Here is a 15,362-nt window from a genome sequence, read left to right on the forward strand (position 1 = left end):
CATTCCCTCTGAAGACACTTTAAGCACCCTCAAAACACCTTCCTACATCATCTTATTCCCTCTGAAGACACTTTAAGCACTCTCAAAACACCTTCCTGCATCATCTCATTCACTCTGAAGACACTTTATGCACCCTCTAAACACCTTCCTGCATCATGTCATTCCCTCTGAAGGCAATTTAAGCACCCTAAAAACACCTTCCTGCACCATTTCATTCACTCTGAAGATATTTGAAGCACCCTTAACACAACTTCCTGCATCATCTGATTCACTCTGAAGACACTTTATGCACCCTCAAAACACCTTCCTGCATCATCTCATTCACTCTGAAGACACTTTATGCACCCTCAAAACACATTCCTGCATCATCTCATACACTCTGAAGACACTTTAAGCACCCTCAAAACACCTTGCTACATCATCTCATTCACTCTGAAGACACTTTATGCACCCTCAAAACACCTTCCTGCATCATGTCATTCCCTCTGAAGACAATTTAAGCACCCTAAAAACACATTCCTGCACCATTTCATTCACTCTGAAGATACTTTAAGCACCCTTAAAATACCTTCCTGCATCATCTGATTCACTCTGAAGTCACTTTAAGCACCCTCAAAACACCTTCCTACACCATCTCATTCACTCTGAAGACACTTTAAGCACCCTCAAAACACCTTCCTGCATCATCTCATTCACTATGAAGACACTTTATGCACCCTCAAAACACCTTCCTGCATCATCTTATTCACTCTGAAGACACTTTAAGCACCCTCAAAACACCTTCCTACACCATCTCATTCCCTCTGAAGACACTTTAAGCACCCTCAAAACATCTTCCTGCATCATCTCATTCACTCTGAAGACACTTTAAGCACCCTCAAAACACCTTCCTACACCATTTCATTCACTCTGAAGATACTTGAAGCACCCTCAAAACAACTTCTTGCATCATCTCATTCACTCTGAAGACACTTTAAGCACCCGCAAAACACCTTCCTGCACCATCTCATTTACTCTGAAGACACTTTAAGCACCCTCAAAACACCTTGCTACATCATCTTATTCCCTCTGAAGACACTTTAAGCACTCTCCAAACACCTTCCTGCATCATCTCATTCACTCTGAAGACACTTTAAGCTCCCTCAAAACACCTTCCTGCATCATGTCATTCCCTCTGAAGACAATTTAAGCACCCTCAAAACACCATCCTACACCATCTCATTCCCTCTGAAGACACTTTAAGCACCCTCAAAACACCTTCCTGCATCATCTCATCCACTCTGAAGACACATTAAGCACCTTGAAAACACCTTCCTGCATCATCTCATCCACTCTGAAGACACTTTAAGCACGCTCAAAACACCTTCCTACACCATCTCATTCACTCTGAAGACACTTTAAGCACCCTCAAAACACCTTCCTACACCATCTCATTCACTCTGAAGACACTTTAGGCACCCTCAAAACACCTTCCTACACCATCTCATTCACTCTGAAGACAATTTAAGCACCCTCAAAACACCTTCCTGCATCTTCTAATTCACTCTGAAGACACTTTATGCACCCTCAAAACACCTTCCTGCATCATGTCATTCCCTCTGAAGACAATTTAAGCACCCTAAAAACACATTCCTGCAGCATTTCATTCACTCTGAAGATACTTGAAGCACCCTTAAAACACCTTCCTACAGCATCTGATTCACTCTGCAGACACTTTAAGCACCCTCAAAACACCTTCCTCCATCATCTCATTCCCTCTGAAGACACTTTATGCACCCTCAAAACACCGTCCTGCATCATCTCATTCACTCTAAAGACACTTTAAGCACCCTAAAAACACATTCCTGCACCATTTCATTCACTCTGAAGATACTTGAAGCACCCTTAAAACACATTCCTGCATCATCTGATTCACTCTGAAGACACTTTAAGCACCCTCAAAACACCTTCCTGCATCATCTCATTCCCTGTGAAGACACTTTATGCACCCTCAAAACACCTTCCTACAGCATCTGATTCACTCTGCATACACTTTAAGCAGCCTCAAAACACCTTCCTCCATCATCTCATTCGCTCTGAAGACACTTTATGCACCCTCAAAACACCTTCTTGCATGATGATGATGATGATGATGAGTCCCACCTCTTACCCCAACACAGGTTTGAGAATGGCGGAGTTATCAAAAGATATTTGTTTCAAACTTTAAAGCAAATCACGAAGTGGTGGGATCAAAGTGACCCTTCACGAAAAAGACCAGTCAGCTCTCTTTTCCTTGCGTACAACGGTTAGCACAACTTCCATAAGACAGGAGTCGTGGAACCGCTCTCCGGAGTGCACGGCCAAAAAATGCTCTCTCCTATTCGTGTAGCCGGTATCTCCCTTGTCCAACATATGGAGGGGAGTTACCACTTTCCAGGATTGGCAAATTAAGCAAACCTTATCCGTGAAACAGTTGGTCACGTCGAAAATATTATCAATGGATGAATTCGAGGCGCCTGCCACGTGATTGCACAAGAGCGACTGATACAGTTCCTACAGAAAGATCAACTTCAAATTTCCACTTTTACGCGCGCGTGTCTCAAAGATATGTTGTTCCATTTTTTTTTATTTACATTTAAATTCGCAAAACAAAAATCTCATCATCATCATCTGTGAGATCGTGATGACAAGTGCGATGCTTACAAACATTAAATATTCACAATACACATCTACGAGACATTTCACATTCTACTGGGTGCTACTTAACAACCTGCTTAACGTACACGGCACACAAGCGCTTGAACTCGCGAACGTTTGCAGCCTCGGCAATCTCTCTAGGCATGCTGTTATACCATTGTATACCTTTGCAAAACAAAGAATTTCTAGCAAATACTGTTGAAAAGTTCGACGTTCTAGGATCATGAGCCCTTCGAGTGTTGTACCGGTGAACGTCAGAACCCCTAACTTCTCTTTCTCCAAGGTACCCCGGTAACAAGCCCCTCAGGAGTTTGAATATTAGTATCATAGTCTGATACACTATCCGCTGCTCTACCGACATCCATTGCAGGACATCCAGCATAACAGCAGACGGCGTGTACCGACTACAACACAACACTAACCTCATTACCCTATTTTGCACTTTTTGCAACCTTTTGAGCTGTGTCCGATTGCCGAGGAACAATATTGATGGACAAAAATCAAAATGCGGTGAGAAAATTGATTTGTAGAGGTGAACTTTCCCAAAAAAATTTAGGTTGTTCCCCAGTCTACTTATCACCCCACACTTCTTTGCCACCTTACCGATGACCCCATCAATATGTGCACTGAATGTAAGCCCGTCGTCAAGAATTACTCCCAGATATATGACCTGGGAGACTCGGTCAATTGGTTCCGTGTTGATGGCGATGGAAAGCTGGCTGATCCACTCCCTCCTCGACATTACCATGTAGTGTGTTTTACTAACATTCAATGCGAGTTTCTTGTATTTCAACCAGCCATCCAGAGCCACCAAGTCTGCATTCAAAAGGGACTCTGCCTGTTTGACGTCCTTTCGCGATATAAATATTACTGTGTCATCAGCAAAAAGATTTATCTCGCAGGAACGTAAGACCTGCTTCATGTCATTTATGTACATGATAAACAAAATTGGTCCAAGAACACTTCCTTGTGGAACCCCAACGGTGTTTTCAATAGGATCTGAAAAAGATTTTTTGAAAATTGTCCTCTGGGTTCTACCTGTCAGATAAGCGCTGAACCAACTGAGTTCCCTCCCCTCAATACCGAATCGTCGAAGTGTTGTGAGCAACAAGGGTCTCGATATTGTTTCAAATGCCCGTTTGAGATCCAAGAAAACTGCAAGTACCGGTTGTCCGTTATCCATCAACCCCTTCCACTTTGCAAGCACCAGGTTCAGTGCGGTTTCACAGGAATGTCCTTCCCGATACCCCGACTGCTCCCGGGCGAGCAGGCCGTTCTGATCCAGGTATTGAACCAATTGGTCTTTGATCACAACTTCCAGGACCTTCTCGACATTGTGAAGCATGTTGATGGGGCGGAACTCCTCCGCCTTGATAGCTCCAGTCAGTTTTGGAATAGGTACAACCAATGACTCCTTCCATGTCTCCGGAAAAACACCTCTCTCCATCGATTGGTTAATCAAATCCAAGAGCGTCTCCCCAGCTACATGAAAGCAATCCTGCAAAGTTTTTGCATTTACATTTCCTATTCCTGCCGTATTGGTCAGGTCAAAACATATCTGCCTAAGCTTGCTCATGTCTATTGGTTGAAAAGAAAATCTATGCCTGGGAGTATCAACTTGTCTCAGCTCGACTGGTTCGTCTACCGTCGGAATGTTGCTGTTAACAAGTGTGACGCTATTCACAAAAAAGTTGTTGAACCTTTCTGCGACCACCGCCTCATCGGACTCGAAACAGTTATCGAATTTCACGCATGAAGCGGTATTCTCGTCGGGTTTCAACATGCTTTTAAGAAGTTTCCAAAGTTCCCTACTATTACCCTGATGCTTGCTAATTTCCCTACTGAAGTATTCCTCACGAGTAGTTTTTAAAGACCTACTGTACTCGTTTCGTAGCTTAGTGTACTCACACCAATGTGAAGCCAGATTAGTCCGAACAAATTTTTTGTACACTTTGTCTCTTTTCCGCTTTAGACGTTCCAGAGCCAACGTATACCATCTGCCAGAGTATCTAGTCTCCACGGTCCTTTCATAAACTAAACTATTCATAGCACTCTCTAGTGTATCCTTCAATAGATCTGCAGCTTCATGGAAATTTGTAGTTTCCCTCTGTAGACCCAATGTGATCGCCTGACAAAGACCCTCTTTAGAGTACCTATTCCAGCATTTAACTTGTTTTTCAACTGTCCTGAAACGTTCATCATTCAAGTTTAAAAGCAAAGTTTCATGATCAGATATTTTTGCACAAGCATCTGTCACCACGCTAATTGAGTCTGTGTTGCAGTACACATGGTCAATCAATGTCCTGCTATTGTTCGTAATACGAGTAGCTACACTAACCTTCTGCTTCAGGCACACCGAGTCCATAAGTCTCCTCAATTTTTCGGATTTCGCATCATTGAACCAATCAATGTTGAAGTCCCCAATTAAGAAATTACGCTTGCCAAAATCTAGAAATCTGTCTAACCAGTCCTCCAGAATTTCGACAAATCGTGAGTCACTTGAACTAGGTGAGTGATACAGAACGCCATAGTTTGCAGCCGCCATGCCTCGAGTCACAGTGAACCCCAAGAACCAGTTGCCTTCCAGTGACTCGTTTAGAATCACCTTCAAGACAACCGAGCTTCCAGCATAAACTGCAACCCCTCCTGTGTGTCGTGAGTGGGACAAACAGGACACGGCCCTGTACCCCGGTATACTAAACTGATCAAATGCTTCGCACTCCGTTATATGCGTCTCAGTTAAAAGGACCAACGCGGGTTGCATCCTTTCTACCGAGTCGCGTAACAGAACATAGCTTGACGACAGGCCAGCGACATTGCAATACATGATTTCATATCGCTGCCCTATCCCCAGCAATCTCTGCTATTGGGAATGCTTAGCAATCTTCGATACCTGTCTTTTGTATATGGGGCACTCGCTACTAAAAGCAGCATGTTCCGCGCTCCCCCTTGAACCCGCCAACACGCAGTTCACACATTTTAAGGCCGCCGACTTACATTCCGACGTCCTGTGTGCACCACTGCACCTAGAGCATGCTTCCTCCTTTTTGCACTCGGTGCTTTTGTGCCCAAACTGCCCGCACCGGAAACATCGCAATACATGAACAGAAGTGCTTATCGCACAACTGTCAAAACCTATTTTGACCTTTTTGAGGTCCTCTAGACATTGTGCCGATTCCCTGTCCACATCGATCACAACATTGTATTTCTGGTACTTGTAGAACCTACTTTCGTACATTCCAACAAGCTCCAGTGTCGCGAACGGGATCCCTGCATTCTGTTCTTTCAGAAGTGCAATCACATCCTCACCAGAATGCTTCTCCGTCATTCCCATTATCCTTACTCTGGACAACGGCAAACGAACGGAATAAGCACCCCCGAGTTTGGACTGCACTTCCTTCCTAATCTCATCTAACGCGACTGCAGGACACTGCACAAAAACCTGACCTTTCCTACCATTGCGGAAGTCCGACACCTGCTGCTTCCTCGGATCCAACCGGGCGCGTAGATCGACTCTTGTCTTGTCGCAAGATTGATCCACCTTCGGTACTATTACCAAGGACTTTGAGAGCTTTTGTTCCGCTACTTTCGCCACGTCCTTTTTACCAATTTTAGGCCCAGAGCCAGCCCCCTCCTTAGCAATCTTAGTTGCCACGGGCTTGGTGACAGCTCTTCCCACGTCCAAATTGCTAGTAATATTTTGAACATTATTATTCAAAATACTACTCGCCCCACTTTTTTTGGCCACTACTGTAGCAAAGCTCTCACTCCCCTTATTGTTGTTTATTGTTGTTTATTATAAAAAATTCCCCGTCCGCCGCGAAGGCTTAACGAGAGCTTCAAGTTCAAACACATTGTACATACAAAACGTTATAACTTAACTTTAAGGTCGAATCCTATTCCTAAATGTGCTAATATTTATTGAAAAGTCAAAATGACTACCTAGAGTATTGAATATTCGGATCATCGCGTTCATCGGGGCATTTGCAGCGTATTGTGTATTACTTCTTGTCTCATGGAGTAGCCTGTGATGCCTAGCTGTCAAACGGGGGACTGTGAGCTGAAGACTGTCGAGTAGGGATGGAGCGTCGATACTCCCGAGCAATAGTCCTGCAATGAAGCTTGCTTGATGATTGCGCCGACGTACTTCTAAAGATTCTAAACCTAATAGCTGGCAACGAACATTATATGGGGGTAAGGCGGTTTGATCAGGCCAATTTAGTTTCCTTATGGCATAACGTGAACATTTCCGCTGTACTGCCTCTAGTCTTTGTATTCCATTTGAGGTGTATGGACACCAGATGATCGATCCGTATTCGAGGATAGGCCTAACGAGACTGCAAAACAACGTCTTAACACACAAGGGGTCGTCAAAGTCTTTAGTCATCTTAAATATAAGCCCTAGGGTCCTGTTAGCACGTCCGGTTATATCCTCAAGGTGAGCTTTAAAAGTCAGTTTAGAATCTAATAATATGCCTAGGTCACGCATTTGAACGGTTCTCGCAATCACGTTAAGATGAATTGTATAGTCAAATTTTAGACTGCAGGACGAGCGCGAAAAGGACAACACATAACATTTATCCGCACAAATACGCAAGAAATTCGCATCACATCATGAACTGAATCGCAAAACAGCTGCCTCAAGGTTTCTGCAATCGTCAAGTGACTTCACAGGCATATACAATTTTACATCGTCGGCATACAAAAGAAAACAGTTTTCCGGAAGAAAATCGCAAAGATCATTTATTTATAAAAGAAATAATAGCGGTCCGAGATTGCTTCCCTGTGGGACACCAGAGCTGCTGGAGAACTGACTGGATACACACTGCCCAAACTTCACCTTATACGTCCGGTCAACAAGGTACGATCGGAGCCATTCCAGTATCGTATGCGAGAGGCCAAGTATGTACAACTTCTTCAGAAGTATATCTATGGATATGCTGTCGAAGGCGGCCTTCAGATCCGTATAAATGCAATCGACCTGCATTCCCCGATCCATGAAGCTCATACAATCTGAAACAAATCGTACTAAATTTGTAGATGTTGAGCGTTTTGGCATAAACCCGTGTTGTTGCGGACTGATGTAGTGCAGGGACGAATTAAGAAGGGAATCGTGGATAATGAGCTCCAATACCTTAGTGACGGCACATAAGGAAGTGACCCCACGATAATTTTTAGCCAGATTTTTATCTCCTTTTTTGTAAACGGGGACCATCCAGGAAGTCTTCCACATTCGTGGTACCGCACCTTCACAAAGCGACCTCTCAAACAGGTTAACCAGGAGCGGAGTCAACGCTTCACCGCATTTTTTAAGGACGACCGATGGTATACCGTCTGGACCGGGATTATAGCTCGGCTTTAAGTTGTTGAGTGCTTTGCTCATGGAATGGCCGTCGAAATGAATGCGTTGAAGGTTGACAACGTCTTGACGTACACTATTGGCCGCGCGATTGATGGCTGCATTGTCGGTAATACTTGGACAAAACACATCCCTAAATCTAGCGGCGAAAACCTCGCAGATCTCTTTTTCCGAGGATCCCACCAGACCGTTGTATTCAATCGACGACGGCTTGACTGGATTCTTGCGACGGGCGTTAGCATAACTCCAGAAGGCCTTCGGGTTGTTACGCAGGCTGCTTTGGGTCCTTGAGATGTAAGCGTCGTAAAGCAGCCTGTTATATGTGCTATAAGCTCTGAGTAGCAGTTTAGCGGATAGTTCATTACTAGCGGAAGGATAGCGGTTTCTTTTTTTTAATGCAGTTTTCTTGCGCCTTTTCAGAGACTTGAGCTCAGCGTTTGCCCAGGGTGGATTGCGTGGGGCTTTGCTGGATGGGACATGTATTTTGATAATGCTGGTCAATGTAGATGTAAACGAGTCGACAGCATTATCGATGGTAGTTGCATTGAACATATTTTCCCAGTTGGCGTTAAGGATAGCATTATTTATGGCCGTAAAATTAGCCCGCCTAAAGTTCAACCCTTTCATCGAGTGACTCGATATGATGACGGATTGTCGCCTACAATCAATTGTTACAAGGAGTGGAGGATGATGGGTGTCGGCTGGTAATAGATATTCCTCGGCTAGAAGCGATCTTACATCAGTTTTCTGAGCTGTTTCGACGTTCGTGAGAACAAGATCGAGCGTTCTATCGTTAATGTTCTGGATAACATTCAACTGGCGAAGAAGATGAAGCTGGATTATATCGATGAACATGTGGCTGGATGCGGGAGCAGTTAATGGGCGTTGATTATGCCATTTCAACAGGCTTTGGTTGAAGTCGCCCAAGATAATGAGAAGATCGTTCGGTTTTAACAGGCTGTTGCAAAACAGAGCAACGGCATGACATCTGCCGTCAACGCACGATTGTCACCGAAACGGTAAAGTCGAAAACGATCTAAACGGTACATGGTATATAAACGGCGCGACCATTGAATTTGTCGGTTATTAGAGAATAAAGAGACACGAAAGTTTTAGCTCACTCGAGCTAGTGTTCTTAAAATCAAGTGTTACCTTTTTTCTTCTGTTGAAAATAGCTTTTCAACATTCTAAAACTTTCTAGTAAAAGTTCTCGCAAATTATCAGTTTACGAAAACCAGCTTCTCGTGCGAAACCGTGATGAGTAACGACGGTGAAACGCTACGCGGGGAACGGATCGAAGCCATGGAAATGGCGAGCCCGCCATCGATACGCGACGGCGTAGGCGCATGTGAAAGCGCTAGGATGGCTGACTCGAGGTCCACCCCGGCCTCTTTCACATTCCACCACACTCCCCGGGCACAAAGCGGGCATGCGACGGCCGGACCGAGTCAAGCAGATGGCCACCCGGAAGGGTTGACCCCGTTGACGCATCCGACGCATTCGGATCGGACGATCGAGCCAAGCCCGCACACGAGACATGGAGCCGGGTCCAAGGTGGACCCGATTGCAGAGAAACGACGACAAATCGAGCTTGCCTCGCGAGAGCTCGAATGGCAAATCCGCGAACTTACGATTCAGGAGGAGAGGCGCGCGTACGAGCAAGAACGGAACACCACTGTAAACGATGCAACGTCGGCCAGCACAACCGAAATGCGGAAGGCAGAGGAATGGCTGGATAGCACTGATCGTTGCGGGGAGACACAACCGGCTCGCGGGGTAGGGTTCCTCGGTGAAAACCCGGCAGAACGTAGCTTATTTTTTCCGGAATACGCGAGTCGCTCGGGGTTTTCAGAATGGCGCCGAAAGATGGAGGCTTCGGCGGCGGTGAACCGCCATTCTGCATGGACCGGCCCAACGATGGCGACCCAGGGTCATCAACCGGAATCGGGCGGTCGCCATTGCGATAACGGGGCTATGCCAAAGGCGTCGGGACACAACACTTCACTGCACTACGCGGAGGGGACAAGCCCGAGAGGTTTTCCTGCACCGAACGTGAATCTTTCCGGCGCTTGTTGCAACACAACAATCCTGAACCAGAGTCAGCTGGCAGCACGGCAATCGACGAGCAAGGATCTACCCACATTCTCCGGCTCAGCGGCGGAGTGGCCCTTGTTCATCGCGCGATATGAGCTATCATCGACGCTTTGCGGCTTCAGCGATGATGAAAACTTGCTCCGTTTGCAAAAGGCGTTAACCGGTGCTGCACGCAAGGCGGTAGAACATTTGTTGCTTCTGCCGTCTGGGTTGAAGGATGCGATCAACATCCTCCGAACGAGATTTGGCAGGCCCGAGCTGATTGTAGAGTCACTCGTAGAGAGAGTGAGACGAATGCCGGCACCAAGAAATGACCGACTCGACACGCTGGCGGAATTCGGCTTTGAGGTGCAAAATCTCTGTGCTACGATCAGAGCAACGGGCATGTACGGGTACATGTGTGATGTTACCTTGCTGAGGGAGTTAACGGCAAAGCTGCCAGACACTACGTTTATCGAGTGGGCACGACACCGCAGGGACCTCCCGAATGTGTCCCTGTTCGAGTTTGGTAAGTGGATAGGCGATTTGGCGCTAGATATCAGCGCGGCTGCCCCTTTGTCCGGACGCGCAGTTCACAACAAATCGCAAACAAGCGAACCGCGACGGACCACGGCGCGCTGGAATTTACACACCACCATCACACCCGATTCGAAGAGCCCATCACTGCCCTCGAAGTGCGTTTTATGTCACGGCTCGTGTGTATCAATGACCAGTTGTGAAGTTTTTCGGCAGATGGCAGTTAACGCCAGACGAACGTTTATGAAGGCGAGCCGGATATGTAAGCAATGCCTCATCACGCACCGGGGCCCGTGTCAAGAAAAGAAACCATGTGAGATAGGCGGCTGCGGCGTCCTGCATCACCCACTTCTTCACATCGACACAGCACAACACCAGGTACACACACTAACACACTGTAGCACAAATAGACCCGCGAGTGACAACACCGTACTATTCCGGTACATTCCAGTAACGCTACACGGGCCCAACGGAAGCATAAAGACGTTCGCCTTCTTCGACGACGGGTCAACGTCGACCTTCGTGGAACACGGACTAGTCCAAGAGCTAGGACTTCAAGGCACGCCACATCCACTATGCTTGAAATGGACAGGGACGACGACGCGGGAAGAGAAGGAGTCAGTGCAAGTGGCGCTACGGATCTCTAGCGGACATGAATCGGGGACGGTATACGAGCTTCCAGTAGTCCACTCGATGAAGAAGCTAGCCCTACCGGAACAATCATTGTGCACGGAACAACTATTGGCAATGTACACGCATCTTAGAGGCCTACCAATAGAGTCGTACAAAAACGTAACCCCTCGAGTTTTAATTGGAATCGACAATTGTCGCCTGGGCCAGCCTATAAAAACACGCGAAGGAAAGAAAGACGAGCCTACTGCTGCCAAAACGCGATTAGGATGGGTGGTTTACGGGCCATGCGATAAAACCATCGCCGCACGTCGCGGAGGTATGGCCAGCTTCCATATCTGCACGTGCAATGGAGCTAGCGATGACGCCCTAGACTCTGCCTTCAGGCAATTCTTTACGCTCGAGTCGATGGGGATCCTGCCGTCTGCGGGACCGTTGTGCTCAAAGGACGACGAAAAGGCGCTAGCCATACTCGCAGAAAAAACGAAGCTACAAGGCGCACGATACGAAACAGGTCTGCTGTGGAAAAATGATGACGTAAAGATGCCCCCCAACAAAGCCATGGCCATGCGACGGTACGAATGCCTAAAAAGAAAAATGATAAAAGATCCTAAATTAGCGAACGCCATACGTGAAAAAATGAGGGATTATGAGGCAAAGGGCTACATACGTCGACTAAGGGATGATGAGTTGACGGAGAGACGACCTCGCGACTGGTTCCTACCCGTATTCCCAGTCGTAAACGTGAACAAGCCCGGGAAGATGCGAATGGTGTTTGATGCCGCCGCCGAAGTAAACGGGATAAGCCTCAATAAGCAGCTCCTTACCGGGCCGGACCAAATAGCAAATCTACTCTCGGTGCTATACCGGTTTCGAGAATACCGGGTGGCGATTGTTGGGGACATTAGGGAAATGTTCTTCCAAGTACAGATGAGGCCGGAAGACCAGCGCAGTCAGATGATTCTGTGGAGGGATGATGACGACGTTACAAATCCCGACGTTTATGTGGTGACAGTAATGACGTTTGGCGCAGCGTGTTCTCCTAGCAGTGCCCACTACGTGAAAAATATAAATGCTGAACGATTTGCGGAAAAATATCCTCGCGCCGCATTCTGCATAAAGGAAGAACACTATGTGGATGACATGCTAGCTAGCGTCGAAACGGAAGCAGAAGCCCAGACCTTGGCAGAAGAGGTGCGGTACATTCACGCTCAGGGAGGATTCGAAATTCGCAATTTTCTGTCGAATTCAAAAAAGGTCGTCCATTATCTACAGGGGCTCACTGGAACAGAAGCAGACGTCTGTGTGACCGACGCGGTAACGGAGAAAGTTCTTGGAATGTGGTGGAATACCACGAGCGACTCCTTCTCCTTCAAACTGTCGCCAAAACACAATCAGGAGCTGCTGACAGGAACGCGGATGCCGTCGAAGCGAGAGGTGTTGAGCACCTTGATGAGTGTATACGACCCAATGGGACTAATTGGGAATTTTTTGATGTTCCTGAAGATTTCACTGCAGGAGACCTTCCGTGCTAAGCTCGAGTGGGATCAGAAGATCGAGGGACGACTCACCGAGAACTGGGTAGTTTGGATCTCGGCCTTGCCAGAAGTGGAAAAGGTATGCGTGCCAAGGTGTTATCGGCAAATGACCTCAACGGAAGCCGTCATACAACTACACATATTCTGCGATGCCAGCGAAAACGGGATGGCAGCAGTGGCATATTTTCGTTTTGAAGAGCGGGGAGTAATCGAATGCGCGCTTGTGGGCTCCAAGACGCGGGTGGCATCCCTCAAGTATGCATCGATACCACGCCTCGAGCTGCAAGCCGCATTGATCGGAGCGCGCCTAGCCTGCTGTATCGCGGAATCGCATCGAACAATAACAGCCCATAACTACTTCTGGACTGACTCACGAGACGTGACCTGCTGGTTACAATCAGATCACCGCCGATACTCTCAGTTCGTTGCCTTCAGGGTTGGTGAGATTACCGAGAAAACAAACATCCGCGATTGGCAGTGGTTGTCCACTAAACTCAACGTGGCCGACGAGGCTACAAAGTGGGCAAAAATACCTGACCTTTCGCCGACTAGTCGCTGGTTTCGAGGGCCGGAGTTTTTGTGGTCTCCGGAGTCGAGTTGGCCAGTGCAAAGGGAAGAACCGGGTGAGACAGAAGAGGAAATCCGCAAACACGTGATGCATCACTCTGTGGAACCACCCTTGATTGAGTTTACGCGATTCAGCCGGTGGACAAGATTATTGCGAGCTGCCGGATACGTCGTCCGCTTCATTAGCAACACGAGAAGTTTTAAAGGAGTAAAAACAAAAGCGACGGGGCCGCTAAGTTATGACGAACTCAGGAATGCCGAAGCAATACTACTGCAACAGATCCAGGCAGCAGAATTTTCGGATGAGATACGCAAACTGAAAGGGGCGAAGAAAGCTCATCCCTGGCAGCAAGTCATAGCGAAGTCGAGCTCGTTATACAAGCTCTCGCCGGCTTTCAATGACCAAGGGGTACTAGTACTCAGGGGACGGCTGCCCCAGAGCCCCTGGTTTGACGAGACGATGAGTAGTCCGGTGATTCTACCGAGAGGACATTACGGAACGGATTTACTCATTCGAGACTTCCATGAGAGACTAAAGCATGGTAACCATCAGACAGCGATCAACGAAATACGTGCCAAGTACTATATACCTCGGCTGATGACGGAGTACAAGCGAGTGCTGAAATCCTGCCTGCACTGCAAAAACCGAGATGCAAAGCCCGTTGCTCCCGTAATGGGAAGTATCCCAAAAGAGAGGCTAGCTATCTCCCAACAACCCTTTACGTACACTGGACTGGACTATTTTGGCCCGATGTACGTAACAGTCGGCCGACATGAGGAGAAGCGTTGGGGGGTGATATTCACCTGCCTAACCACGAGAGCAGTTCATCTTGAGGTCGCACGCTCGCTAACAGCCGATTCCTGTATTCTCGCTATACGCCGCTTCATGACGAGGCGTGGAGCACCCCGAGAATTCATCAGCGATCAGGGTACCAACTTCATCGGGGCATCCCGCGAACTAGCTGAGATAGTTAAAGAACTAAGTGGCGGAGTGATGATGGCCCATTTTAACGGTCCTGACTTGAAGTGGACCTTCAACCCACCAGCAGCACCCCACTTTGGCGGCTGCTGGGAGCGCCTTGTCCGCTCGGTAAAAAAGGTCACCAACGAGTTCGACCTACCACGACGCCCAACAGACGAAGTGTTGGAAACAACGTTAAAGGAAATCGAGCTGATTCTGAACTCCAGACCACTGACTTACGTACCCTTGGAAGATGAGTTTGAAGCGCCGATCACCCCAAATCACATTCTGCTCGGTAGCTCAAATGGGACAAAACCGCTGGTACCTTTCGATGACTCACCAACCGCAGTACGATCGTCCTGGAAAGCAACAGAAAGGAACGCAAACATGTTTTGGAAAAAGTGGGTGGGAGAATATTTACCTACCCTGACACGGCGCACAAAGTGGTTCCAACCAGTGGAACCTCTACAACCAGGAGACGTAGTACTCATCGCGGATAATAATTTGCCCCGGAACTGCTGGCCAAAGGGACGTGTCACCGAAGTAGTCAAGGCCAAAGACGGACAGGTTAGGAGAGCGACGGTGAAGACCAAGAACGGTACCCTAGAACGTCCAGTAACAAAGTTAGCAAAGTTGGATGTATTACCGAGGAATTACCTTGCGGGGCCACAGGATGACGTGCCCGAAGATATAGTGGACGACTCTACGCTGAACCTGGATAGTGAAGTAGATTGAAGCTCTGTTGATCGTGAGTTTGATAGATGGCAGCAGCACGTGGTTAGTGGAGCATCGCGATGATCCACGGTGGGGAAAATGTTGCAAAACAGAGCAACGGCATGACATCTGCCGTCAACGCACGATTGTCACCGAAACGGTAAAGTTGAAAACGATCTAAACGGTACATGGTATATAAACGGCGCGACCATTGAATTTGTCGGTTATTAGAGAATAAAGAGACACGAAAGTTTTAGCTCACTCGAGCTAGTGTTCTTAAAATCAAGTGTTACCTTTTTTCTTCTGT

General features: G+C 47.3%; 1 protein-coding gene across 1 annotated transcript; it reads left to right on the top strand.

The window, feature by feature from the left end:
* The first annotated feature begins 9,397 nt into the window (after positions 1 to 9,397).
* On the top strand, positions 9,398 to 15,076 carry LOC131271263 (uncharacterized). Its single transcript, XM_058272673.1, has 2 exons — positions 9,398 to 10,637; positions 11,097 to 15,076. Exons 1-2 carry the CDS (start codon positions 9,398 to 9,400, stop codon positions 15,074 to 15,076), a joined length of 5,220 nt encoding a protein of 1,739 aa, XP_058128656.1.
* Positions 15,077 to 15,362: the final 286 nt, after the last annotated feature.

The sequence above is a fragment of the Anopheles coustani genome, unplaced genomic scaffold (assembly GCF_943734705.1).
Source record: "Anopheles coustani unplaced genomic scaffold, idAnoCousDA_361_x.2 scaffold_14_ctg1, whole genome shotgun sequence".
Classification (NCBI taxonomy): Eukaryota; Metazoa; Arthropoda; class Insecta; order Diptera; family Culicidae; genus Anopheles; species Anopheles coustani.